We start from the raw sequence: 27,767 nt of genomic DNA, 5'->3' as shown, positions 1-27,767 counted from the left end.
ATTTGCGTCACAATGATATAAACGATAGAACAAAGTATGAAACGATAGACGTTTTCTCTTGTCACACGATATATACTGTCATATCTCACAGCCCTAATATATATGTATATACATGTCTAATGCAATCCAATACAACAGCTCTGCCATAAATTCTACTTTTATGATGCTCATACATTTTCAGTTTTTGTTGACATTTTTATAAAGGTGATAATTCTACTTCATGTTTATTACTTAGGTCGTAGTGGGTGGTCGGGATTTACTGGAGTGCATTACATTGAATGGTGTTCCTAATATTTTGTCTATTCCATTAACATACATGAGGGAGGCAAAATATTGGGAACTCTTTTCAATATAATGCACTTCAGTACACCACCACCCCCCTGCCACAACCTCAATAATAAAAATAAAGTAGAATTATTATCTTTCTGACCATGTCAACAAAAACTGAAAATGTATAAGTTTAGTTAAAGTAGAATTTATGGCAGAGCTGTTGTATCAGATTGCATTAGATTGCACTGCTCTCTTCTGATGTCAAATCTAAATACCCATCTAGCACGACTGTTTAGTTGAGTTTATGTGATTATACGGTGGAAAGCAACCTTTTTTTGGCAGATGAAATCCAGTTGTTTTTTAGATCCATAATATCTGTTCTGTCATCTGGGTAATGGATGTCTCTTAACCTCCAAATATTGGTGCAGCTGTCGTATTATTCCCAGGCAATGATACACCTTCTCACTCTATCCATTTCTTTCCCTCTATCTGTTTCTCTTGTCTGTCTACCTCAGTCCAGTGGACAGTGCACGGCCCAGTTGTTTTCCAGATGGTCTGTGATGATTAGGCAGCTTTTGGAAGCCGTCACTCTGCTCAAATGCTCTACAGCTGTGAGCTCTTGGAGCACCATGTTAAAATGTCCACAGAGGGCTTTGGAACAGTGAACTGTTTCCTGAAACAAATTGTTACAAATTCAGCCTCTGCATTTGTCTTTATCCACATCCAAACAGGCAGACAGTAGACTCTTCTTTTTTTTTTTGTTTAACAGCTACGCAGAACGAGAAACCAAACCTCTGTTTTCACAGTGATCACACCTTCATGAAAAAGGGGGCTTCTAAAATATTGCAGCGTATCTCCGTTTCACACTTTTCCAGAGGATTGAATAAGGGTGTGTAGTGCTATACTGATGTTCTAGTTGCTGCCAAGTTTTCAATTTAGCAGCAGCAGTGAAGGGATTAATATCCCACCCTCCTGGTCCTGTGGCTTTGGCTTATTCCTTTCCTTCTCTCTCCCAGCAACAGTGTCAGCTGCACCGTTCCCCCGTGCAGACCTTGCATGTCTTCCCAATTGTCTCTCCCCGGCACATGTCTTTCAGGCTAGACATAATGTATGCTATCAGCGGGACATTGTTTCTCTCTATGACTCTGCTAAGTTTTTAATCCTCTCACAATTCTCCTCTGTATCTCTCAGTGACAGAACAAATGCTTTTGGCTCTTTAGGTGTGAGCCTTTGATGTTTTCTTGCCAGACAAGAAACATAGTGAGCGCGCTTTAAGGATTGGGAATAAAGTGACTGGCTCCCCAGTATGTAGATATATGATAACCCTCGCCTTGTCTCTAATGATCTAATCACATCTGGGAGCGTTTTAGATGCACCAGCTCTTTTTCTCACTAGTCCATCTCCAATGCTGGCACTTGTTAAAACCATTCATCTAGAAAGTCCTTATGTAATATCATAACTATATGAAGGACTTCCACAGTGATTCTCAACAAACATCAACCCAAAGTGAAACTGCTTTTTACAACCACTTAACGGGCCTCTTGTATGTCTGTGTGCTTGCGGCTTAGTGCAAGCCCCATCACGACTTGAGTGCACTGTAAATTCTGCTGCTATAGATACACTCGACAGATATGAAGAGTACCCAGGTCATCATGGCTAGCTTCAAATAGTACCGAGCTCTCTGAGATGTACTACCACACTATCAGATCCATCAGCTTAGACAGAGCGGAGCTATTTACACATATTTGAAAAGAAAGCTAATGTCTGTACAGCATGCTTAGCTACTGACTTAGTGAGGGATTTAATTCTCTTTCTGACAGTGCAGTGATTGGAAAATACTCTGCATTTATTGCTCAACTGTGAGGTGGTGACTCTTCTGCTGTCAGAGTCCTCTCCCACGCTCTGTCCTCAGATCTGGTCCACCCTGCCCGAACAAATATTTGAACCGAGTGCCAAGTTTCTCATTGAATAATGTATACCTGCTGTGATTGATATTGTACATGTGTGTTTCTCACAGCCTTAATGGCATCACTGGAGTTACCAAAAGAGGAATGCGCCATAGTGAGGTTAGAGTCACAGAAAACATGCAAAATTTGTTGTCCCCCCAGTACAAATGAACAGGAGCTGTTTGTCCAGCAAACACAAAACCCTGGAAAAAACAAACTGCTAAATGCACATCCCTTGACCTAAATTGGTGCCTTGGAAGCACTATGTGCCTCCTGCTTCCTGGAGCTCTAGTCGTCTTTTTGAGGTCAGGTGATTCAATGATAGCTGAAGCGAATAGCAAGGCTGAGTAGCTGAGTACTGTACATAGCTGTACCCACTCTCACTTTGGATGTTTGTCAGAGTCCTAGGTAGCCCGTTTTTTTTTGTTATTATTATTTTTTTATTTCTTTAGCAGAACAGACACTTTGGGAAACAGTTTGTCCGTCAGGCCCTCCTTGTCAAAATCCACTTGCTTAGGCTGAGGTGGATTGGATTTGTCAAAGGCAGTTTACATGGTAAACAAACACTTTTAAAAAAATATTCAACATTGTTCACCAGAGCACTTAGTGTGTAGCAAACATGGTGAATACATTTCCTACCTCATAAAACATTTGCAGAGTCTTTGTTTGTTTTTTTTTAGTCTGTTTATATCTGGCCTTTTCGTCGTTTATAATGCATTTCTACCTTTTACAACACATTATAACACATTACCATCACCAGACTGTTACAGCACTCTGCAGTGTGCAGAAACGTGCACCACTTCAACCTATGCTTGTGCATGTGTGCCTTATGCACATAATGACGCAACTTGAGATATAAACAATACTGATACCTACAATCAAAACATTGCTCTACCTTGCCACTAGTGGTTAAAATCTCCATAGGTTTACTTTAAAGACTAGGCGGGCTGAAATCAATCAGTCCCTTATCTTTCATTCTGCATATCAGCCTCCTTTCAGTTTCACTTAAGAGGGTGTGTGAGAGTGTGAGAGATGAGGCCACTCTGGAGTGAACTGACAGGGGCTTCATAACTGTAGTAATGGTTGCACCTCTTAGTGATCCATCAGTCTAATCAGCTGTCAGCCCTCTGCAGTATTTTTCTGTAGCAGTAGGAATGACTGTCTCTGGAAGTCAAGAGTGTGGTTTAAATATCTGCACTACTTGCTCAAGGATAAATGTAGCCTTCCCACCCCTGTGCTGCTATTCACAAACCGATGTGTGCAGGCATTCCTCCTTCTTTCAGGATGAGAGGGGAACCCGCTGTTTTTCACCTTAAGACCTCTGCTGGTGGCTCTGATAAATACACCCTCAACTTTGACTGATGTTATGATTGCTATGTTTCTGCTTCTGTGAGCCCTGTGTGAAGTAGTAGGATTTAGAAGAGAACATTTCATGAAGACTTCCCTGTGTGACAGCTTTATTACTGCCTGCCACTGGACAGATGACGGTCCTTATTAAGTGTGTGGGTGGGTGGTATGGTGTATGTACGGAGGGCTGGCCAATATAACTGGTATAAATGACTCAATGATAGAGAGATGAGCCAAGATATGAATTTGACTATACTGTTTGTACTGATACAGAATAGAGTTTGTGACATCACATGAAGTGTGCTGTGAGGATCAGCACGACTGCGAGTGCAGATGTTGACGTAGGTAATGTCTCATGAAAACATGTTATGTGTCTATGTTTGAATACTTCTGTGGACTGATATCCTTACATAAAAGTTTTGTATGGATATTTTAGATCAGTTTTGGCAAAAAAAAATGTATATTACCATTTGTTTCTGCTTTGGAAAGGCTTCATACTCCCACAAGCGATGCTATTTTCTATATTTTTTATCCTGTCTCAAATTATCCATCAGCCTGTCAGTCTTTTGAATGTCTTGAATTCACAGTGTAACCACTCAGAATAAAATACAAGACATCATTTTTAATTTTATTGGGCTCAGTGTATTATAACAGTGATGTCATTCACTCTCAAAGAAGAACTTCTGCTCCATGGTGAGAGTTTGTGTCAAAAGCTTCATAAATAACTCTTTTAGTTGTTTTACTTTTAGTCCTAGTCAGGCTTGGTGTATGATGTATGATTGTTAGGAGTGATTTTCAAATGTTTGATGCAACAGACTTGCATCTTGTTTGTCTAAAATATTTGAAACCTTCCCCCAAATCTATAGGAAGTTTGTGTGTGGTGATTTGAAATAAGCAGTAAGTGGACTGTAAGAGAGTTGTTAGATTTGCCTCTCTGCCTGTTTTTTTTTATTGTGTATTTATGGAGGATCGAGGCTCATTAGTCATTCAGTGTGACAGTGTAAATGTGTACACAAGAAGTTTGCTCTTTGCCAAGAACTAAAACACAACTAAAGCTGGCTCACTCCCAAGCTTAAAACTGGGTTTACCCTACCTACAGTCAAAATGGTAGTGTTCTCAAAAACATGTTGTCTCTTTTTATCTTTTAGAAAAGCTACGATGGAGTTTTTGGCAGATTGGTCATCTTTAAATCCCCTGAAACATCTTTACATAATGAAGAATGCAGATTGATTTTTTTTTTTACTGTTTACTTACTGGGAAAATTCTAGTCTGAGTATAATAGCGGTGTTTGGGTGTGACTATTACTAACCGATACTGCACCACACACACAAAGAAAATCCAAACAGGAAGCTGTAAAGACTCAAATTAACGCCACACTGTGGAATTCAGGTGCAAGCAGTACAGTTGTGAGGTAGCAAGAGTTCAGTAAAAGTTATGTTCTTTTTTTGCATATTATTAGGTGACTCTCCCACTTGAATCATCAGTACAAAAGATGAGCAACTCATAGAAAATATCTCTTTTTTTGATATAAAGTCAAAGCATGTGTTCATAAAAACCTATGGAGAGAGGTCAACTGTGACTGCAAGCAGCATTTTTATAAGATAAATAAAAAGTGAAATTCTGTTGCTTGTGTCACTGGCTGTTTAAATCAGTTCACTTTCGGAATATGGGTCAAGTTTGGATGAATTCAGCAACTATGAAACTGATTCAGCTCGGTAACATCAACAATTTAATCACATCTACAATGGCTCTGAAAGTTGTTTTTTCTGTGGAACCAGTCATTCAGTAGAGTAACACCAGACCTCTTTAAAATGCACAACAGCATTTGAGATGTGTGGAACCAGGTTAGGATAGACGTGTGAGACACACTGACGTCTGTGCACCTTGGTGTTCATGTTTCTTGTGGTTCTCATGATCATATCTTACTTTGTGAACTCACACAGAGATTTAACTTAAGTCCAGCGAAATTAAACATATCACACAACTATTCATCTCTCAACTTTACAACCATCTTTTCTTCCTGTTTCTAGTTTCTTTATATACAATGTACAGTCCATTGATCAGTCATGTGACTGATAAATCACCACAGATAACCAAGATAAGCATAATCCTTTCCTCAAAAAAAAAAAAAAAAATACTAGTTACAAAAATAACATTACTTTTAGTGGATACACAAAGTATCCATGGAAAGTAATGGTATTTGGTCTATAAAGTATGGTGCACTGCAGAAAAGTTGTGTCACATGTTTTAACTCATGACTACTCAACCTTAAACCTGTATTTTGTTCAGTCAGTCCTGGACAGAGGAACCTTGGTGCTGTTCACACTGTTTCAGATTTCAGGTGGTGCATGAATCCAACGCACTACAATTACAGCATTGTAACTCATGCACTCTGTCTCATGCCATTTCTCTTGAAGCATGAAGTGGTCTTAAGCTAAAGCCCAGCAACTATATTGAACTAGGAGGTTGTTGGTTATATCCCAGCAGTGCTAACAGAGCTATCCTATTAACGAGGTACTAATAAACTCATGCTGAGAGCTCTCCGCATGGAAAGATGAGAGAGGTATGTGTGAATAAGACCGCCTTTTCCCTCTCTTACTCCTGCCTGTCATTGCAAATCTGCAAACAATTTAAACAACTAATAAAATAAACCTCTGCTCAGTGCAGTAAGGTTTTGGACATTGTGTTCTTCTTGCTAATTGTGCATTAATTATTGGGAGTGTGAAATGTCATAGCTATACATTTGAACCTCAACCCCAAACATTTAGAATAACGTACCAAATAAAAAAATAATAGGAGCCTAAATAAATATTTTGGTCTACACAAGGGTGAACAACCTGAATGAATACACTGACTTTATGTGGCCTGATGTAGCATCACTGACAATGGAAACCACTGTTTTATTGACTAATGCAGGACCATCTTAGCGTGGTCTTGACCAGGGAAAAATAATGTGGAGAAACAGAGGAACAGACATGAGGTATTGGAATAAATCAGATTAATAAACAGACTTTTATGCACAAAGTGGTCAACATTCATGCTGCAGAGTGTTTCTAAGGAGAGGACTTTGGAGTGTGGCAGATGTCCAACCAGGAATTTCAAATCAGTAACGTGGAACCAGGGATATTAGTTATTCATCTCCTATCACATTTTCGGAGCAGCCCTGTCGCTTCCTTTGTATTTCTGTTGTCACCGCCCATATCAAAGGATGCATGGAGATTAGCGTATAGATAATACTGTCATACGGTATTGCCTAAGACGATTGCACAAATTCAAACAGCACAAACTGTACAAATTCAATAATGCATCTAGTATCACAGTGATTGCACAGATTGTGGTTTGCTCATCCTCATGTGTTTGTGTGGCTCATATGTTTATTTCATAGTTTGCACTGCAGTAAGGAATTAGGTTCAGTCTGTTTTGCACCAACACAGTGAAAGTTTCAAAGCATATTTCCAAGCTTTGTGTAATGTAGCCTTTACAAAATTAATTTTTACCACCTTCTTCACCACCACAGAGATTTTCTTTTTTTCTTTTTTTTTTAAGGAAGCAACAAACACGTTTCAAGCTGCCTTGTAGGTTTTGATACTTGTTTGTAAAATGGTTTTTCTAATGTCTAAGAGGTTTTCTACAAACAGAACTGAATCCATTTGGCCTTTAAGTGGATCTCCATTACTACCTTGTATCACAATTAGGCTTGTTGATACAGTGAGGGAAAATCAATCAGGGTCTGCTGGGAACAAGTTCATTCTCTGTCTGCAGAACTTGTCCCCTTTAAATTTGACTCTTTCCAAGGACAGCCTAATGATGTGATTGGTGGAACCTGCTCAGACAGACACTATGTTGTCTTTATACTAGCTACTAGCTGCATTTTCCTTTATATAAAACTAAACTGAAGATGACTCTGATTATATATGAGTCCTTAGAAGTCTACTAATCCTGTTCATATGTGTTTTGTATATGAAAATGACCGATGTTACAGTTTCTCCTGAGGTATCTAGCTGGTGAAATTACTAAAGCAGATTTTAGACTTAAGCTTAAATTCATGTTTAATGTGTCATTAAAAAAAATAAGTTTTTCTAACACTGCAGAAAGAAAGCACTGAAAGTCTTTTGTACAATGTTCTGTTAATTCCAATATTTTTTCTACAAGACATGTTTGACTTTGAGAATAGGATGACTGTTAGCTCGGCAGTTGTCTCCTAGTGTTAGCCAACAAGTCTGGCACCTCCTGCTCTTATAATACTTGCAATCCCACAGGAAAAGACATACTTTGATTTAGGGGTGTGCCATATCGTATTGTTCACAATAACATCGGTGTATTTTTTAATATGATAAAAAAAACAAAAACAACTCATGTCGTGATAATGGCAATATTCCGAGTCGTTGATGTAATGACATCATACCGTTACGCACAGCAACAACATGGCAGAAAGTGAAAGTAACATTGCTACCAGCTCCTCAGTGGAGGAGTTAGTTCTGAAAATGGGAGCGACTTCAGTAGTGTGGAAGTGGTTTGGTTACAAAAGATCAGATGTACAATAAACCACGGTAACATGTAAGAAGCGCAAGAAGACTGTAACAACAAAAGAGGGCAATACAACAAACTTATTTCACCAACCCAAGCAGAAGCACCCTGTTGAGTACAAGGAGAGCCAAAAACCTTGCGAGGAGTATTTTGTCATATCATCAAGACTATCATTATTGCAGAAATACCCTTAAATACTGTGATTTGACTGTGTTTATTTGAGACTTGAGGTGTGCAGTAAGCGCCTGCAGCTCAAGTCAGATTGGACTTGATTAAAACTGACCTGACCTTTGCTAAACATCTGCTGGTGTCCATCATTGATCACTCAAAACTACCTGTAAGTGTTTCACATTACATCTACACATTTTCTTCTCTTGAGTGCTTGAAAGCTGCAAGATGAGTAAAGTCGGAGCTTACAGCACGGTGACATGCTGAAAAGTTCAGCTAAATTTCCTTACTCTTGCTCTTCGGAAGTATTTTCTTTCCATGATACTTAGGGCTCAGTTTAGTTTAGATTATTTTCGTCTTTTCATTTTAAGCAGTTGAACAAACATGTAGATAGACTTGAAATCCTGGGAGCTCTAAGTCATTTGGTCTTCTTTTCAGCAGCGGCATGGCAGGCTTTCCTCTTTCTGTATTTGTAATATTGATGTACAATACATAGCTGAGGCTTTGAGAGCTGCACTAAAGTGCTTTAGAGTGTTTCTCCTTTGTTTACAGATGACATTCTTTTGGCTTCATTTGACTGTGACCCCCCCCCCATTAAAATGATACTAGTTTCCTGCTGAGCGGGATGCTGTCAGAATGAATAAATCGAAGACTATTTTTCTCTCTGAAAAAGGCGAAAAGTCCAATTCTCCAAAGTATACAGATATAATCTCTGTGTTACGTCTGACTGTAGGGGAAAGAGAGAGAGCACACAGTGACACTTCAGACTCTTAATTTACCAGTTAGCGTTTGTGCTGACCTTCATCAGATGTAAGATTGGAGATGGAAGCAGACAGAAATAGTAGCTGGCATTATTTTTCATGACAGGGTGAGGAATTAAGTGACCCTGCAGGACTTTGGAGTTGTGCACTGCAGGTAGATTCTATCTGTATTTTTGAGGTTACCAGGTAACAGCTGACTGGAAGGAGACACGGGCACAGACTTGTGATTTAATAAGAGAGCCTGCATGTTAAAGTTGGCCTGGGGTCACCTGTGAGTCCCCGAGAAGCACCCTGCAGAAACCTGCTGGTGAAAATAACGTCGTGATACTTCCCTTGCACCTGGAAAGAAGAGGAAATGGAATAATTAATAGATGCTATTTGGAGGTCTTTGTGAAAGAAGGGTTTTTTTTTTTGATAAAATGACAATGCCTGGGCTGTGTGTGTGTGTGTATGTGTGTTTGCTTGTTTCACTGACATATGCTCTTGTTTTATTTTCCTCCAGCGCTGCCATTAGCGGAATGAGTTGCACATCTATGTGTGTGGTGGAGAGATGAAAGGCACTTTGATCTGTATTATTTTGAGGTTCCCTCATTTGATTGAAGTTATTTTCAAAAATTAAATATACGCTATTCTTTGATCAAGGTTTAGTTTCTGACATTGTCTGATTGAGTTTTAAAGATACGTATATCCTTTGATCTAAATAATCTCAGCGCTTCTGTGGGATTTGAAAATTCATAAAAGTAATAAATAAAAATAAGACTTCAAATTTTTCACAGGTTCATCTCAGAAGTCTTGATCGTGTGTGTTGCCTGTAGTTTGTGCCGTCATCTGATGCAACAATAGCATTCCACCAGTCTTCCACGTGAAAACACAAGTCCCAATGATGTTTTCATATCTACAGTAGCATGATGCTTAATATTATAGATAATAAAGATGATTAACATCTGTATATGTCAAGTCAATCACCATGAAACACTGAAAAGATTTTGTATTTAATAGCTGGATTAGTGTGGGCACTCTTGTGGCTGAAAGTAAGTGAGACGCTGGTATGGAATATTTGCATATGTGAGGTTTTAATGGAAAAGGTAGTTGACACAAAAATAGCTAATTCATGCTGATGTGTTTGCCCGTAAGGCTCGTCTCCTAAAAATAGATGAGTTTTTTTTTACAGTCAAGCAGCTGTGCGTAAAAATCTCTGTGATGTCTTTGTTGCATATGCATAGATATATTGAGATCATCCCAGGCCCCCTGTGATGTGGGGTTAATTGTTCACTCCTGCATTCCCCTGCTCATCTTCAGAAAGTGCTCGTCCTTTACATCTCCATCCAGCTGCAGGGCTAGTTGACTGTGCTGCTGAAAGTGAGAAATAAGCATTGAGATTAAGACCAGATGTCAGCCAGCATGCTATTAATGGTTTTTCTAACCAAATGTAATTACTGATTTTAGCCAGTAGAGGGCCTCAAAGCAGCGTAATATACTCCATGTGCCACCCATGGTACAGTTGTTGTAGGTGTCACTTTGCTTATAGGGAAACTTTCATTAACACTTAAAATGTGATATATCTCAGATTGTATTAGTGTTTTTAAAGTCCTTCTCCACTCAAAAATGTGTTTTGCTTCACTTTGCGGAAGGATGTATGTGCAGAGTTTGACACTAGAAGGCTGTTTCCACATTAATCTGCAGAGGTGGAAAACTTCTTTGTAAACAGATTTTAAAGTGAGCACTTACAAGCGGGATTTTGTGAGGTCACAATTATTGTAGTTTGGAAGCCAGTCGTGGTCCAATATGCAACTTAAGTAAGTGCAGTATGGAAACATGATGCTCCAGCTATTGAACTTTTGACGTTCAATATTTGTATATTCATAGAGTCTGTATTTTTCAATGAGGGAGAAGGAGTAGATGTAGATTTTTAACTTTTTTTTGTTTTCTGAAGAAAAAAAACACATATCGGACACAAATTATTATTCCAAGCAGAGTATTTTTATATGTTTTAAAACATGTTTGTATATGGAACCTGCTGTTACAGCACATCAAGGATCAATAGAACTTTTTTGTATTACGTGCCCTTGTGCCATTTTCTAGATGAGCAGTTAAAACAGTAAAATATTAATGAGTGTTGTCTTATTATATTATGTTATGTTATGTGTGTGTGTGTGTCTTCTAATGTATGCAAAACTACTACAAATAAAATGTTAAAAAAACGTGTTTGTAGGTGATCTTTAAGTCTTAGAAGCTGGTGCAGGTAATCTGGAAATAGTGGTTGTATCAGTAGATTTATTTATCATTTTTAGCTTTTGCACACCTTTGGTGAAATTAAACAATTTCTCCCAAAGTTACATTTAAATCCTTTCCAGTAGTGTAACTACTGATTGTTATTGGATTTGTGTGGAATTAAATGTAATGGGTTGCAATGGTTTATAGCTCAATTTAAACAGTTCGTTTCGTTTGCCATTGATTTGTTACCTTGCGAGGCAGCTGGATTTGCGAGATCATGACATCACACAAGATCAAGCCAAAATCCATCTTGTCAGGCTTCAAAGTTATGCGCTCGTGTCCGAACCACCTCTGGTTCGGGCCAATCAGAGTTGCAAATCCAGCTGCTTCGCAAAGTAAGGTGGTGATGGACGGTGATAGACAGATGGTTCATCCAATCACCTGCCAAGTAGTTTTTGAAAGTGCCTGCCCTTTTCCTCAGATGGTTCTGTGTAACAAACCATCTGGTGCATCAGGTTAATTGATTTGTACTGTTCAGTGGATATTTAGTGTAATGAATTATTGTAGCCATTGGAGGGCAGTGTTGGATTTTGATCTTAAGATCCAACATCTCAGCTGATATTCTAACTGTAATTAGAGTTAAATTTACCCCATGAAAAATTATAACAGCACAGAGTGCATGCTAATGAATTCATTGATTTATTTGTGTATGTTTGTGTGTGTGTATATGTGTCTAAGTGTGTGTGTATGCGTATTTATGTGCCCGAGGGTTTTTTTTTTACAATACATCTGAGACAATGTTGTAACATTCTCACTAACACCACATTTTCTGTTTCCTTTCTTCTCTCCCTCCTCATCCCCTCTTTGTGTGCTTGTTGCATCATCTATCCAGGAAAGTGTCATTTAAGTGCATGTTTCACAGACAATAAAAAGCCTTGCCTCTGCCAAGAGTAGGAGGATGAATGGGTGATTTTCACCTTGAGGTGTTTACAGCAGAGTGCAGTGTTTAACAAGAAACATTTTTACTACTGTCTTACTGTTCACTGACTGCACATCCTTCTCGCACAGCTGCAAACTATATTTTTTGTGAAAATAGCCCTTTGCATCTGACCATTTTTTAAGATACTTTTGTTAAATCTTTTTGGCAAATCTGTGTAGTTTTACCTTCCCTTAAAGGGAAAAGTGGGCAGTATTTGTATGGTTAAACTATTCACCTCATTTATTCTACATCTCTTTCTCTCGTCTATCCAAGTATATCCTTCCCTCTCACAGTCTATGTGTTTGTCTTGGTGCTTGTCAGGATGTTGATCTATTGCCTTTGTGACCCCTTATAACTCTTCACCTGACACATGCAGCTGTTGGTCAGAGGGTTGAAACCAGGAGGGAGCTGCAGCCCACTAAAATTACAGATTTTCATGGAGCTTCTTTATATGAAACAATATCATCCCTCTATACTTATCATGAAAAAGCTGGACTTGACTGCTGGGTTGTAGGCGTGCTGAGCTGTAAAGGAACATGATTTGAACCCCAACAGAAGTAGCTTGTTATTCTTTTTCTCAGAGGAGTTGAGTAATGCAGCTGCACCTACAAAAACAACAGCGGGTGACCTATGAGGAGACACTCCCTGTAAAACTGATCAAATTTGGCTTCTCCCTCTGATGAACGTTCTACAAAGAAAATAAAATGATGGACAATACTTAATCTCTAGGACAGGCTTATGTATGTTCTCCAAATTCAAAGCATTTCAGTTGTACTTCATGTTGTAATGTAAGTAATAGACTTGGTCTGAATGTGGAATATGAGGGTAGAAGACAAGAGGAAAGATGCATGAACGTGTCACAGTCCCAGTGGATTGAGTCACTGACTCAGTTGACTGCCCAGCACTGAAAGCTGTCCTCAATTTGTCAGCTGTGCCTTCCTCTGTAACCGCTAAGTCCTTGTTTTAGAGTGGCATTGATTGCCCCATTTCAAATATGGATTAACAGGGTGTTATAATAGAACATCAAATCAGGATGTGTGAATGTTACATGAGGACATTGTTTGGGATGCACTTAGCGTCTGTATTTTAACTTGATTTCACATCAGTAGTTAAAGTCACAAGTTTCACTGCACTTTGCACTTAGCAAGACTGACAGTCTACAGCCACACTTGCAGCTCTGTGAAGCTGTACTAAAAGCTAATGTCAGTATGTTAACATGCTCACAGTGACAATGCTAACATACTAATGTTTAGCATGCATAATGTTTACCACGTTCACCATCTTAGGTTAGCGGATTAGCGCTTAACAGTTGCTAATTAGCAATAAACACAAAGTACAGCTGAGGCTTATGGGGATGTTATTGGTTTTGCAAGTATTTGTTAATGACCAAAAGTAAAATTTGGACCTGATGGTGGCACTACATGAGAATGTAAGGTATCATCTAAATTGATAACAAATCATCCTAAATCAAATTTTATGGCAATCCATACAATAATTGTCGAGCCATGTCACTCAAAACCACAAATGTCAACTGCATGGTGGACAAGTCAGAGGACCACCACAGTCATTAGGATACATTTGTCTAGGGACCATGAATGGCAATCCGTTAAATAGTTGTTGAGATATATCAGTGTGGATCAAAGTATTGGACAGACCAACCGACAGATCAACTGACACAGCAACAGACCGAGTTTGCCATCTCTAAAGCCATGCTGCTAGCATGGCTAAAAAAATGGTCACACAAATCCTTATGAGGTACAACTAAGTGATTTTGTAATAATAATTTTTCCCTGCTCTAATTTAAATCTGATGACAGCAAAATGCCATCGTGACGAACATCTGCACATGCTAACACAAGTAGAAGCTCGCATGTTCAGATTTGTTGACTGGAAAACTAAATACACATGACATGAAGCTATCATATGTCAGTGTGTTTTTCAAGTTCACTTCTTCTTAGCCAAGCTGTAGCCAATCCATTTCTTTTATAATTCAGCATTCGGCGTGACATCTGATTTGTAAGTTGTTGTGTCTGTGCATAACGTTGTACTTTTATCAGGTTTTGTGTCTGTACAGAATTTCTGTCTTCTATAATGTTTGCTGATCTTTTGCAGTTCCATTTCACTTGGTTTACCTAATAAAGATGCTGCAAATGCACAGTAAAAGTAACAACCAGATAGGTCATTAAAAACAAGGTTGTAGAACTGATTAGATAGATGAGATCATTTATTAAGGCTCCACTTAGGTATCGCTCAAAATACTTCACATGACTGAAACTGTAGGCAAGAACTGGAAAATGTGCTTTTCACAGTGTTTGTTTAGTCATCTGCTGTTTGCTTTTCTGCAGACTGATAATATTTGACAATCCACAGCACATGATGAGTGTTTTTGCACTTTCTGTCAGAGAGCTCTTCTGGTAAAAAAAAACAAACAACAAAAAAAAAACAGACCTGAAAGAAATTATGATTGTAATCAACAAATTTACATGTAATTGTTAGGCAACACTCATGTCGCAGTAAATATTGCTGCATGATTACAGTTGTTGTGTCTTTTAGTTGTAAACAAACAGTTTATTCCATGAGTTGCAAGCCTTTTAATTTCCAACCTGGATACGTTTCTGAAATCATGTACAGTACTCGCATTTACATTTACAACTTCCTTTGCCTCTTACTGTCTCGCTTTTCTTCCTCTCTCCGTCTCTTAAAGTATCTTGGTCTGTCACTCTCATGACTGACCCAGTTCTGTTGGTCATCTTTTTTATAATCAGTTGGGCCGATGTCTGAGTAAGGCATTGCTGCTCTATCCCTCTGCTCACGCTAGCAGCTATCTTTGCCTGGGGACTAGAAGAACTAGAGCTTAACAGATCCTATGTTGCTTTTCATTACAGTGTCAGTTAAAGGCTGCCATTCTCTCAGTCTCTCTCGATCTGTAATGAAAGTCTTTTTCCTTCGGCTGCAATTGTGGTTGTGGCTTTTCCCTCCAACTAAAGTATGTGCATTTATTTGCCTGTTAAAGTATGGATGACAGATGGATCAATAACGGCCATCACCGAGGGTGGTATATTTGTGTATGGCAGCAGTTGATGAGATTGAATTTTGCTCCTATATTGAGGGCACACACACACATTTCCCTCTCTGTCACACACCCCCTGTCAGATTGATACATACACACTCACTGCAAAGAAACTTTCCGTGACATTGTTGGTTTTATCAGAAGTAGGCCAAAGCAGGAGTCTGGCCCTCTGGCAGGGCCTACTGAGCATGCTCAGCACTGCACTGTGGATCAAAACCTCACTTTACTACTACCCCTAGTGAGTAATTTAGCCAACTTCTATTTTAGGGCTGAAACTATGATTAATTTATAATATCATTGTCACTTTCATGATTGAGTATCTGCAGATTATTCTGCAGATTAATTGATGACTTGCTTGGTCTTTAAAATGTGAGAAATTACCACTGCAATTTCGTAGAGCATAAGGTGATGTCTTGAAATTGCTCTTCAAAACGTTCTTCAAAAGTAAAGCAGCAGAAGAAGGATATAGTCTGCGAGTCAGTAATGTCTGCTGTCTGCCGTACAGATTGGTGATGCGGTATATATCAGATGAGATGACACTGCTCATCTCAATTCGTGGGTAAAATGCAAAAAACAGGACACAGGAGGAGCAGTACCAGCAGGCTGTCACACTCTGTCCCACTTCCAAACTACATAGTAATTGTACTGTATACAGTATGGATGTATAGTATATATAGTATACTATGCAGTTTTTGCTGTTGGTATGCAATGAATCAGCATGCTTTACCATTTTATACTAGCAAGAAATGATATAATATTTATGTAGTCAGAAGTCATCCATACAATGACTTTTATAATTACACTGCAAATTAAACTCCACAAGAAAAACTTTTTAATTATTTACTAATTTTTGTTTGTGAGACATCTCACCACCATTACCAAATTATTTTCCTTTTTACAGCTGTGAGCAGCTCCTCTGTTTTTCTAATTGCTTGCCACACAGCACACTAAAAATTCAAGCATTTTTTATTGTGCATACTGACTGTTTTTTTTTTTAGTAAACTTAATCTTGTCACTTTTCCAGTGTCAACACACTTAAAGCCTGCTTAGATTAAGCATATAGTATGGACTTGGAATACAGTGAGTATCTTTTCCGCATTCTTAATTTTAAATTTTAAAGAGCTTTGTTACAATATAAAGACAATGATGAACCAAACAGCGTAACGCCACCCCCGCATGTGTTTTTACATAGCATACCGGCGTTCCGGATTCAGAGGCGTGACGTGTTACACAACAGCGTCAGCTCCCTGTCCTGCCGTGCCAGCTGTCCCTTTTACACAGATGCCAATCCGGCATCCTGTGACTATCTCTGTAGCTGGCTTATTGGCGGAGCAACTCTGCCCCCCCCCCCCACTCTGTGTCCGTACCTTTTTATGCAGAACAGCGAGGCGGAATAAAGGTGCAGCGTTCCCTCCTTGAACAGGCTGTGTAAAAGGGGCTATATTTTCAGTATCTAATACTAGCTAATACTCTTCTTTCCTTCTGTCTCACACACAGAAACATCAAGTGCCATCAAATCTCATGTTCTCCCACTCTTCCTGATCTCTTCTACTCTTATTACATTTATAGTTGCACCTGCTGAAGCAATTCTGGGGTTGTGACCAAGTGACTGCAAAGAACTCCTTTAGGTGGCCATCCCAAGTCTTTGTTCTCATTCATATGGATTCAGACAATTAGCTTGGTCTTCAAATAAATGAGTACCAAAACTTCAGACCTTTTTATAGTGGGGCATTTAAGAAGGTTTTGTAGTCCTTGAACAGTTGAGTTGAATAGACAGTTTTCAGTCAATTCTTTGGCAGTGAAGGAAGTAGTTATAAGAGAAAAGGGGGCCTGTGGAGCCTGTAAATTGTTTTCCTGGCTGCGATGAATGGAAATCTGATGTAAATCTGCAGTCATTTACCGAGAAAATAAAGCTATGGTAGTTTGGAAGGGAGACCAATGTTATTTTGTGAATGGGTACATAACTAATCTTTTATTACATGCAGACGCACACTGCAGCAGTGTTGGTTACATGCATAGCATAAAGGTTGTCTCAGCTCTATTGTTGTGCTGTATATAGTAGGCATTTGTGTGGCAAAAGCTGATCCTGCATCTCAAGGCTTCTTTGTAATCAATCTGAAACTAAAAAAGTAATCTCAGGAGGGCAATAAGCTGATAGAATGAGCTATAATACAGGTTGTGTTATGCTTCTATGTTGCTGTATAATCATCATTTTCGTAGCTGGTTCTGGAGGCTCCTGGTGTTCATGACAGGGTTTCTTGTTATTGGCCTTGTCTAATCAGCACCACGGCCTACATTATCCACTCCCAAAAGGCTCATTACACCCAAAGATGAGTTAATACTTCATTAGACTCAAAATGAACTGTGTGCATCTTTTCATGTGTCCACTGTAGAAAGTGAAAATGTGTGAGGGCTGACTTACAACACTCCCCAGCTAGCATTTACCTAAAGGAAGTGTGCGTGTGTGCATGGGTGGATGTGAAAGGGCCTGTGTGCCTTCCCTATTGTCTTTGTAAATAGGTCATGGCTCGAGGATGGTCACACTATCGTTAGGGTGCCATGTTTTATAGTTAAGTCCAATCAGGTGGTGAATTTCAACATTGTCTCATGAGATGACTTGAGGATGATGTCCAGATCCTTGATGTTGTTATTGTGCTCTGTGAATCTGTTATTATACATTTAAGAGATTTGTGTCTACTGTGCCTGGAGAGAAGGGCTGCAACGGTTAGTCGATTAATCGATCAGTCGATCGACAGAAGATTAATCTGCAACTGTTTCGATAATCGATTTATGGTTTTGAGTCATTTTTCAAGAAAAAAAGTCAAAATTCTCTGGTTCCAACTTCTTAAGTGTGAATGTTTTTTGGTTTCTTTAGTCTTCTATGATAGTAATTGGAATATCTTTGGGTTGTGGACAGTTGGTTGGGACAAAACAAGATATTTTAGGTTGGGCTTTGGGAAACAGTTATCGATATTTTTCACCCTTTTCTGACATTTTATAAACCAAACGACTAATAGATTAATCAAGAAAAATAACCAGTAGAGTAATCGATAATGAAAATAATTGTTAGTTGTAGCCCTACTGGACAGAGTCAACCACCAACGTTTTCTCAGATCATATACTGATGCAATACTCTCATACGATCACGTAGGAGATGTGCATGTCTACTGAACTAGTCTACTTAATGTGTGTTAAGCTGACATTTGACCTAGTATGAGACTGCTTTCACTAATGTTCACAGACAATAGATTCATACACATATCTGAAAACCCACAGAATTATATGTAACCTACCATATAAAGTCTCAGTTTCAGTTCTCTTTGTATGTGCTCTGAGAGAGTGAGGTTAAATGTAGCTTGTAGCTCCCATCTCTCTTTACCAAAGCTGAGTTCAATCCATGTCTGGAGATGGGTCATTAAGCCAGATCAGGAGGTTGCATGTTAACCCATTTAAATCAATAGTTAAGCCTCTTAACCCTTATCTCCAAAAATGATGGAAGAGAAGCTTCCTTACCATTCTTATGACTTGTGTTTTTCATAAGAGACAATATAACAATAGTTTTACCGTCATATTGCAAACCTAAAGCCTCTCAGATTGATGCTGTGCTTAGCCAGAGGTTTTTTGTGTTTACCTTGAATACTTAAATTATAAATTATTCATGACCAAATAATTACCTCTGTGTTCGGTTGTCTCAGTCATGTAAACACAGAGTTGACAGGTCGATGATGTCAGTTGTGTTTTTTTTGATATGTAAAGGATCTAAAGCATCTATAAATACTGTATTTCTTGGGTAACCGGAGTTCTGAGCCCCTGTAATCTTTGCTGATACACTGACTTTAATGGAAAAAGAGATGAAAGTCAAGCCTAGTCAGCAAGCAGTCATGGGTTAGCTGAGTTGTGCTGGAGGGGGCAGGGCATGGTGAGGGCTCATGCTAGAGCGCATCACTATTGGTGTTTTGACTTGCAAACTTTGGAATTTGTGACTGTCAGTGCTGCCAAGGCTTACAAAGCAGCCTGAGCAGTGGAGCGAGTCTGTCTGACTCTCTGTTCTCTTGCTGACCTTCTGTGATGTCACTCACCGGGGCCATTGTGCTTGAAAAACGCTCTGGGTTCACTGATCTGCAGGCTTAATGTGCCTCCACTCTTTTGCCTCATCATTGTTGTAACTTTAGCGTCTTGGTTTAATTCCAGGACTGAACGTTTGCCTCTGCCTCCAACTTGCATATCTGTGCTTGTATGAGAGAAACCCTAGACACGGCCTATCGATTTTCAATCTGTCATTAGCACAGCGATTTTTGGCCAGCGCATGTAATTATGGTCAGTGGGGTGTTGTAATTCATGAGGGGATTCAGTTCTCTGAAACTTCCTGGCAGCCTGGGGGGGGGGGGGGGTGGGGGGGGGGGGGTGGGGGGGGGGGGGGGGGGGCTGTGAGTTTGACTTCCTCATTGATTGGTCCATTTTGTTAGCCTCTGCAAAATTAGCCACATTCCTTTTGATCTTTTTCTAATTAGTCTTTTCTTTTTTGTGTGCTAGTATAAACACATTTTTCCTTTCATTGTATTCTTCCAAAAAGATGTTGGGGAAGAATCATGGATTAAAATGTTAAATGCAGTTGCGTATCTGTTCTGTGCACAGCGAAGAATAATGTCGCTTTTTACAGTGACATAACAACAAAACCTCATAGTCTTTTCTTTTCGTGTGCTAGTGTAAACACATTTTCCTCTCGTTGTATTCTGCCAAAAAGATGTTGGGAAAGAATCATGGATTAAACTGTTAAGTGCAGTTGCTTATCTGTTCTGTGCACAGTGAAGAATAATGTCACTTTTTACAGTAACATAACAACAAAATGCTTAAAAAGGAAAGTTCCAGTTATCCAGGTGGACTATTCTATTCAGTACAACGATACAGAGTGATCACCGTCATTTTAGTGCTTCTTAGAGAAATACTTTCAGTTCAGTATCAGATATATGTATATACTTTCATCTCTGTAGTCAAGGCAGGCAAATAACACCTGTCTTGTGCTGAGATTACTCACTTCCCATCAACCTTGTCTCCGTCACAGATATTGAAATGACTCAAGAGGTTTCTCTCTGCTGCTCTGTTCCCTGGGAATCATGTTGGATAGCATCAATCTTCCCTGGAGCGTGCCATGCCTTGTTAAAAATTAGCTAGTCTTTTGGATGTATTGCAAGTTATCTAGTGTTTCACTCCAGAATTCCTTTCCGATCTGACCTCCCCAAAATCCTTTTATGAAAAAAAAAAAAAATTCACTGATGTCATTGGAGTAACTAACAGTAACTAACTATCTAAATCTTGTGTTTCTGGATGTGACTGTTGAGACACTCAGGAATCCGTTAGTTGTTTTTCAGCTCCATTTGCCACACACCGCTAATTACTGGAGCAGGAGACGCCCTCCTTTCCCCATACGCTCACACACCAACGCACCAAGAGGGTGGCCATTTCAGCCCATCTTCTCACTGGCTCCCTGAAGACAAGCTGGTAATGGAACTATTTATGCATGCAGTATTCTTTTGCTATCACTCAGTCGGAACAGAGGCCCCTGTAGAGCGCTGGCAAATGCTCTTATTCAAGCTGTCTTCTTCACTATCAACCTCAGGCTACTGTTGCTTGCAGCCACCGTACCTGCAGCTGTTCTTAAGAGCAGCAGGTAATAACCTGCGCCTCAGTGACAAAGGAAGAGCGTGGGAGTGTAGGTGGACGCGGACAGAGCCAGGGACGAGAGCGAGTGGGCAGGTAGAAGAGAATCCTTTTGAGAGTGGATAAACATGTGAACACTTAGCGATTCCCTCTCCCTTCCCATGACTCTCTGACTCTGTGTGGGCAGTTAATGAGTCTGAAAGCTTCTCCTCGGCATCTGTCAGCTGAGAACCGGATGAAGTCTCCAGTGCAAGCTGTAGCTGAAAAGCAACACTCTGTTGCTCATTGATAATTGGTACAATGTATAGGAGAAAGTTTTTGTGTGTGTGTTTTTTTCTTGTCAGCCTCATCCATAGACTACTCCTTGGGCCTTAGTGTTTGCGCTTAAGTGTACTGCGTATGACAACTGACTGATGCTATGAATGCTTTTAGAATTGAATGTTGGACTTTTCCTCTTGTGCATGAGAGTATTTAATGGACTGGTGACCTGATCTGAATCCAAAAGACTTGACTTGAAAGAATGCCAAATGTGTTTTACATGCCTCATCTATTCACACGCATGTATGAAATATTTCATGTTCTACCTCTTTTTTGTGGGGGCTGACAAAATAACAAAATCACAATGTGATGTCCGTCAGTTCAAAATAAAAACACACTATGGCCTTAAATATAAAATACCACAGAGATGAATCAGCACTTGTCTGATTCAGCTAAAACAAAACCTCAACATAATAAAGGTTGGACAGTTTATTGTGGGGTAATTGTACTAGATTGCATGATGTTGCTCAGGTGTTGCTATTGTCCATAGCCTCTGTACCTACCTATCTTCACACACAGTGCCTTGTTACCTTCTCAAGGCATTTGGCTTTGATGGCCAGACAGGAGTTGTGGAGCCAAACCACTCTGCTGTGATAACATCAACAGATCTGAGTTTGCCTGCCATGTTATCCTTACTCTGTCATAAAGCCTAATGGTGTGTAGCAATAAAATTGGGTGTAGTTAAGTTTTGGTTTGAGATGAAACAGAGTTTGTATAACCTTGGGATGGTCATACCCCCCCAACCCTCCCCCCTCACCCCCCCACTTAAAAAGATTCTTGGAACAGTAGTCGACTCTTCCACTCCCACAGAATGACTGATGAACTAGTGTATGAAGTTCTTTGTATTTTTCCACTACTAACTCTGGCATGTTTCCTAATTTATGAAAAGGAAATTACAACAAATAGCCCACAGTTGCAATCAAAACAAATGCTCAGCTGCAGGGTGGATCGTGACTTTTTTTCACAAGTGCTTTTGGTCTTCCCACGAGACATTTTATAACCAAAATGTTAAACACCTTGAGCAATTTAAGTTACTGCATCTATGATTTTGAATCCAGCCTGAAGATGTACGCTCTGGGAGCCTTTTGTGGCTGCCACAGTGACATTTACTTTTTATTCATGTAGTGTATGTCCTCAGAATGACATGCGATGAGTGAGCGGATAGGAATTCTGCATCTTGTAAGAGAATACTTTTATAAAACGTGGTGTTAAACTAACGTAGGTGTTGTGATGATCAAACCTGTAACCACCTCATTCTGCTTTTTTATAACAAGGGCGTGACAATGCAAAGAATTTTCTTTAGAGGAAAAGACTTTGATTTGGACACTGACAGCAAATATTGATTCAGTTATCCTGGATTTTAAAAAAAACAACAAAAAAAAACAGTCTCCCCTGTGGCAAGACACAGCTCATACACAGATGGCTGAACAGCTTGCTTTGACTTTCCCCTCTGACACCTTTTTTTTGTGTGTGTTGGAGCTCCTTATCTGCCACAGATTCATCTTTCATGGATTGGGCCACTAAATATCCTATCACATATCCTCCAGAAATTCATTAGTCCCCTCGCTCTGCTCTCTCTCTCTCTCTCTCTCTCTCTCTCTCTCTCTCTCTCTCTCTGGGCACGGTGTTCATTCTGTGCCCCAGGTGGTGGCCACATCCCCTGGCTCCAAGCTCCAGCCTGGGAGGCCCTCCCTGGAGGACCAAGGATAGCTGAAGGACGTTTTAGGGCATCCCCCACTTTATAGTGGACGCGTCATCTATTATTTATACGGATGGTGTTAATAACTGTAATGCCTCTTTGTTGTGTTTTCAACCCCTTAAAAACGCATTTGTGTTAGGATTTTGTGAAAACTCACTGACTTCGAGAGCTACAGTACACGCTGGAGAAATGTTGAAGTATCATTAAACTGAGGGAAGAGGCAGAGAAAAGCAGCCAGTAAGAGTGTATTGACTGTCTCTGGGTGTCTTCCTGCACCATTGACTGCACCCAGCAGGTTGATGAGTGGAGGAGCTGTTTGGCTACTGGGCTGGGGCCGAGGTCATTGTCCGGGCTTTCATGTCTTCAATAGCTGCAGGCTCCCTGCTGAACCTACTTGATATTCAGTTCTTTCTCCCTCTTACCAGATAGCACAGCTCCAGTAACTTGGATGGACAAGAATGGAAACCAGACCTTAGATAACAATATCACAGCTCATGATCTTTTGCCACAATGTTTTGCAACAAATTCACAACAACTTTATCAGCATGATTCAAAATACTTCAAGGATGAGCTATTCACAGCCCAGTGCAGTAATGGTAAATTTTTTGTTTTCAACATACCTCTTTTGTCGGGGCTTGCTTAAGAATGAGAGGAGTGACGTGTAGCTACGCACATTCATCATATGAGGCAGTGAATGCCAGACAGCGCACGGAGGAAATAAAGCTCATATTAATTTATGTGAGTATCGGATACAGCCCGAAATAAACAATGGAGGAGTGGAACATGTTTAAATCTGGGACATGGTGTCATTTCAGTTCCTCCATGTGGTTGTGTTTTTCATGACTGCTACTTGGGGTGTCCCACATTTTTTTCCATGCAGTTGTACATTTTTTCCAAAGTGCGGAGGAGTTTGAGGTTTCAACATTGTATTTTTGTATCTCTCGTTCATTTCCACCAAGACACCGTCCTGCAGCTGCTCAGCCTCTCTCTCTCTCTCTCTCTCTCTCTCTCTCTCTCTCTCTCTCTCTCTCTCTCTCTCTCTCTCTCTCTCTCTCTCGCTATCTCTGTGTTCATCCCCGTGTTTGCTTGGTTTGTAATTGTGCTAGGAGGGAAGCATAAAAGCGCCACCGGCCACCTTGCTTTCTTTACATCCGGACCGTGACATCATCGCCTCTCGGGTTTCAGTGTGTCTCTACTACAGGCGCACGCGGAGCAGCAGTCAGTCAGTCAGTCAGTCAGTCAGTCAGCAGCGCGAGAGCTTCTGCCCCTGCGAGCTGCAAACTGAGCGCACTTCACAACACACGCTTCTTCAAAGTAACAACAAACTCTTTACATCGTTACATCGGACGCTCACATCTGGATAAAAACGCTTCCTTGTTTTTCTACACGTCTTTTTTTGTTTGTTATCCTGCTCGTTTGACTTCACCGCGATAACTGCTCGGAGATTTATGGAAGCTTTTCATTGTAAGTAAGTAAAAAAAAATCTTACGCAGTGCTGTTGGTGTGTGCGACGTACATTACATTTTGCTCTTAAGGCGATAATAATTGTTGTGGAAGGTGATGCCTGATGCGAGCTAAAGGCTGTTTAGATGCAGCCCTTGTGTTTGCTTTCTGTAAAGCAGTTTTAACCAGCTCCAGCCAGGCTCCCAGTCAGCGTTTTGTTCCTTATATGTGACATACGTATAAACAGCATCTTATGCGCTAGACTGTTTTGCCAGCAGTGTTGCGCAGTGAGATGATTCTGTATACTTGCGGTTCACATTAGCATCTATAATACTTATATATTAGTTCTTTAAAAAAATCTAATTGTTTTCATTACTTTACATCCTTAGTTATAAAAGAAATGGCTAATGGCAAGCATCTCTTTCCTGCTTTTGATCTGCAGTGCCGATTACAGTACAACACATTGCAATTCAGACATTACATTTTTATCTTTATCATAGTTTCGAAAACTCATATTCTATTGATCTGTAAAGCAGAGTCCCAGGAGTTTTTGGTGACACAACAGTGAAAGTAAAAGGAAAAAATATTGACTTTCTGTCTGAGTTTCTCTATGATCTCTTGAAGTTTTGTTTAGTCTGGTTATTGATGGAAATCTATTCTCGTTCAGAAAAAGTGAGCTTGTCAAGACAATTTTAACACTCTGTTTGCAGTTATCAAAACAACATTTCCATTTTGTGAAGTATTGGCCTTGCTTGACTATAAGCAGTTCCTTTAAAAGCCACTGTTTCCCCAAGGACTGCACTTTGCATCAGATGATGTTTTCTATTCCTGACAGAGCAGCGGTTATGGATGATCTTTAAAGGCTTTTTCTTTAATCACAGTCAGTTAAGCCATAATTACAGCATTGCCCTCTTGCTCTCCTGCGGTAACCCAGACGATGTCCTCTCTTTAATAACCTATCTCACCCTGATCACATCCACTAGGTTTGCTGAGCAACATGTATTTTATTGTCTTTTCTTTTTTTAATCTTGCGGTTTATGGCAGAATTCCTGGAAATGCACAGAAAGCAGTTGATCCAGTTCCTCATGATCCAGTAAGATCATGAAGAGTATTAACTGTCTTCTATCCACTATTTTTGTGTCTGCATGTAAAAACATGCTGAATCTGAAGACCATGATCTTTCATGTTTTGTTTTATATATATATATGTATATGTGTGTGTGTGTGTGTGTCTGTGTGTGTGTGTGTGTGTGTGTGTGTGTGTGGGTGGGGCTTGTGGTCAAGACCCTGTCTGTGTGGGTGTTTTTATACCGCACATTGCTTGTAATGTCTGACTGTAATCCCTGTTACTATCTATATTAAACATCATACACACTTACAGTACCAGTCAAAAGTTTGGACACACTTTCTCATTCAGGGGAATAGGAAGGTGTGTCCAAGCATGTGTGTTGTGTTGTCAGCACTATACAAAGCCTAAAAATTAGGATGACATTTGTTCAACCCACAAGGAGAGAAAGGAGGACTATGCTGTCCTCAGTAGTTACTGTATCCACTTTCCCTATGAGCTCATTCTGTGACCATTGTCATCAGTGTTCAGTGTTTCTACAGACTTGGAAACAGCGATGTTTCACCAGACAGAATTTATTTGTGGTGTTCAGCCTGGGGGTGGGGCACTTTGTCATCCAACACTTGAGCACAACATCATTGCATTCACAAACTAATGTCTGTTAAAGGAGTCATATTACAAATACATAAGATATTAGTACAATGTTCTTGCAAATGTTTTACAGTGCAGACTTTCAGCTAGATAGAAGTGTAAGACATGTTAAAACATTAAAAAAAAATCTTGGATGGAGCAAATCTATTTATGCACCATTCAAGTAAATTGTATATATGGGAGTGATATAATTAAACAGCAAGTCAGCAGTAATAGATATACAGATGCCCTGTTATTGGCTGCTGGTCCAGCCCCAGCACTCACTGAGCAGTGGACATCAAGGGGAGAGGAAGGCGGAGTCACATTTGATTTCAGGATTTGAGTCATAAGAGATAAACCTGCAATATGGTAAAAACTTTAATGTCTGTGTTTTTATTGAGATATGGAGGAAAGAAATGTCAGAAATCGACCTCTAGTATTAGTTTCTTGAATGATTGTTGGATGCATGTTTGTTTGCATGGTGGCAGCAGTGACATCTGTTCATATGTTTTGTTAAACAGTTACAGTTCTGTAAGTAGGTGCATGAAAATGGCTCATGTGTGTTCAGAATTTCTCTCAAGGAAACTTTTTTTTTTTTAGTTTTGCATAAATTTAAATGCTCAGTTAATTTTCCTCTTTACTCCAGTAAAGTAAAAAAGGGAATGAATAACTGAATGCAATTGGTGCTTCCCACTTCTTACTACTAGTTTAGCCTTTAATTGTATGAACAGAAAAAAGCTGAGGGTAATGTTTCGCACCTTTGCACTCATCTTAAGAAATACCAGTCAATAATATGACTGTTCCATTGCCTGCACCTTCCCAGCCTTTCATTCATCTATTTCTTTAAGGAGCTGACCTTGATTAGATGACTCTCAGTACTATTTTGGGTGGCTAGCTACACTTCTGCTCTTTGTCCCGCAACGAACCTACATAGGTGCGAAGAATTGATATTGCCATTGTTTTTGATACAATTCTTTTGACAGACTGCCTTTGGGTTTCTTCCTTGTACTTTATCTGCCATGAAATCTGTAGAAAATGCCAGCCTGCTGTTTTCTTTAATGAAGCCTGAAATTGAACACTGAATGGTTAACAAGGGGAGTTTTACAAAGCGGAGATAGAAACTTCCGACGCTTGTCTGCTGCAATGCTGGGGATTTTATTATATATATATCTTTAAGGAAGCAATCCTTATGTTTAATGTGGAACAATTGTAACACGCTGGTCTCTAGTCAGGAGGTCACAATGAAGCTTGGTTTTACATGTGAAAACTGCACCACAGTTCTCCCCCCCAGTTACTTCCTGAATTCTCTCCTTGAATACAAAATCTCACTTCTTTGAGTCAGTATTTAATTTTTCCTCAAGAAGGCAGCTTGTTTCCATGGCTCTGAAATCTTGTTGAATCGCCTGTTCAGCTGTGTCACCTTGACACACTTTGCACACAGTCACAGCTGCTTCATGGGGGCTGCTAATTGAATTGTTTGTGGGAAGAAAAAAAAAATCTGATTTGTAGCCTGAATGAGCAGCTGTTTTCTGTGTTAAAGTAAAAAAAGGTCCAAGGTGAAAGTCAAAAGCTTAACAGGCATGCAGCTGAGGCTACTGGCTGTGTTCTCCACACTGATTGCAGCGTGGTACAGGTTTTCCACAACATTTCCATAAAGATTTATCCTAATACAT

General features: G+C 39.7%; 1 protein-coding gene across 7 annotated transcripts in view; it reads left to right on the top strand.

The window, feature by feature from the left end:
• LOC121897622 (pleckstrin homology domain-containing family A member 5-like) overlaps positions 1 to 27,767 on the top strand; it is an 87,576-nt gene that overhangs the window by 18,154 nt on the left and 41,655 nt on the right. Inside the window, exon 1 of one of the 7 annotated variants that reach the window (XM_042412248.1) lies at positions 24,195 to 24,420. The exons of 5 other annotated variants lie outside the window; for them this stretch is intronic. Coding sequence is in view for 1 of the 2 variants with exons in the window: in XM_042412247.1 (XP_042268181.1) it covers positions 24,405 to 24,424 (20 nt within the window). In the remaining variant the exon portion in view is untranslated. Of the gene's footprint in view, positions 1 to 24,194; positions 24,425 to 27,767 lie in introns of those variants that run through there. One more of the 7 variants, XM_042412247.1, reaches the window with a different exon arrangement.

This window comes from Thunnus maccoyii, chromosome 5 (assembly GCF_910596095.1).
Source record: "Thunnus maccoyii chromosome 5, fThuMac1.1, whole genome shotgun sequence".
Taxonomy (NCBI): Eukaryota; Metazoa; Chordata; class Actinopteri; order Scombriformes; family Scombridae; genus Thunnus; species Thunnus maccoyii.
The sequence above is the reverse complement of the archived record's forward strand: the minus strand, read 5'-3'. Positions and strand labels throughout refer to the sequence as shown.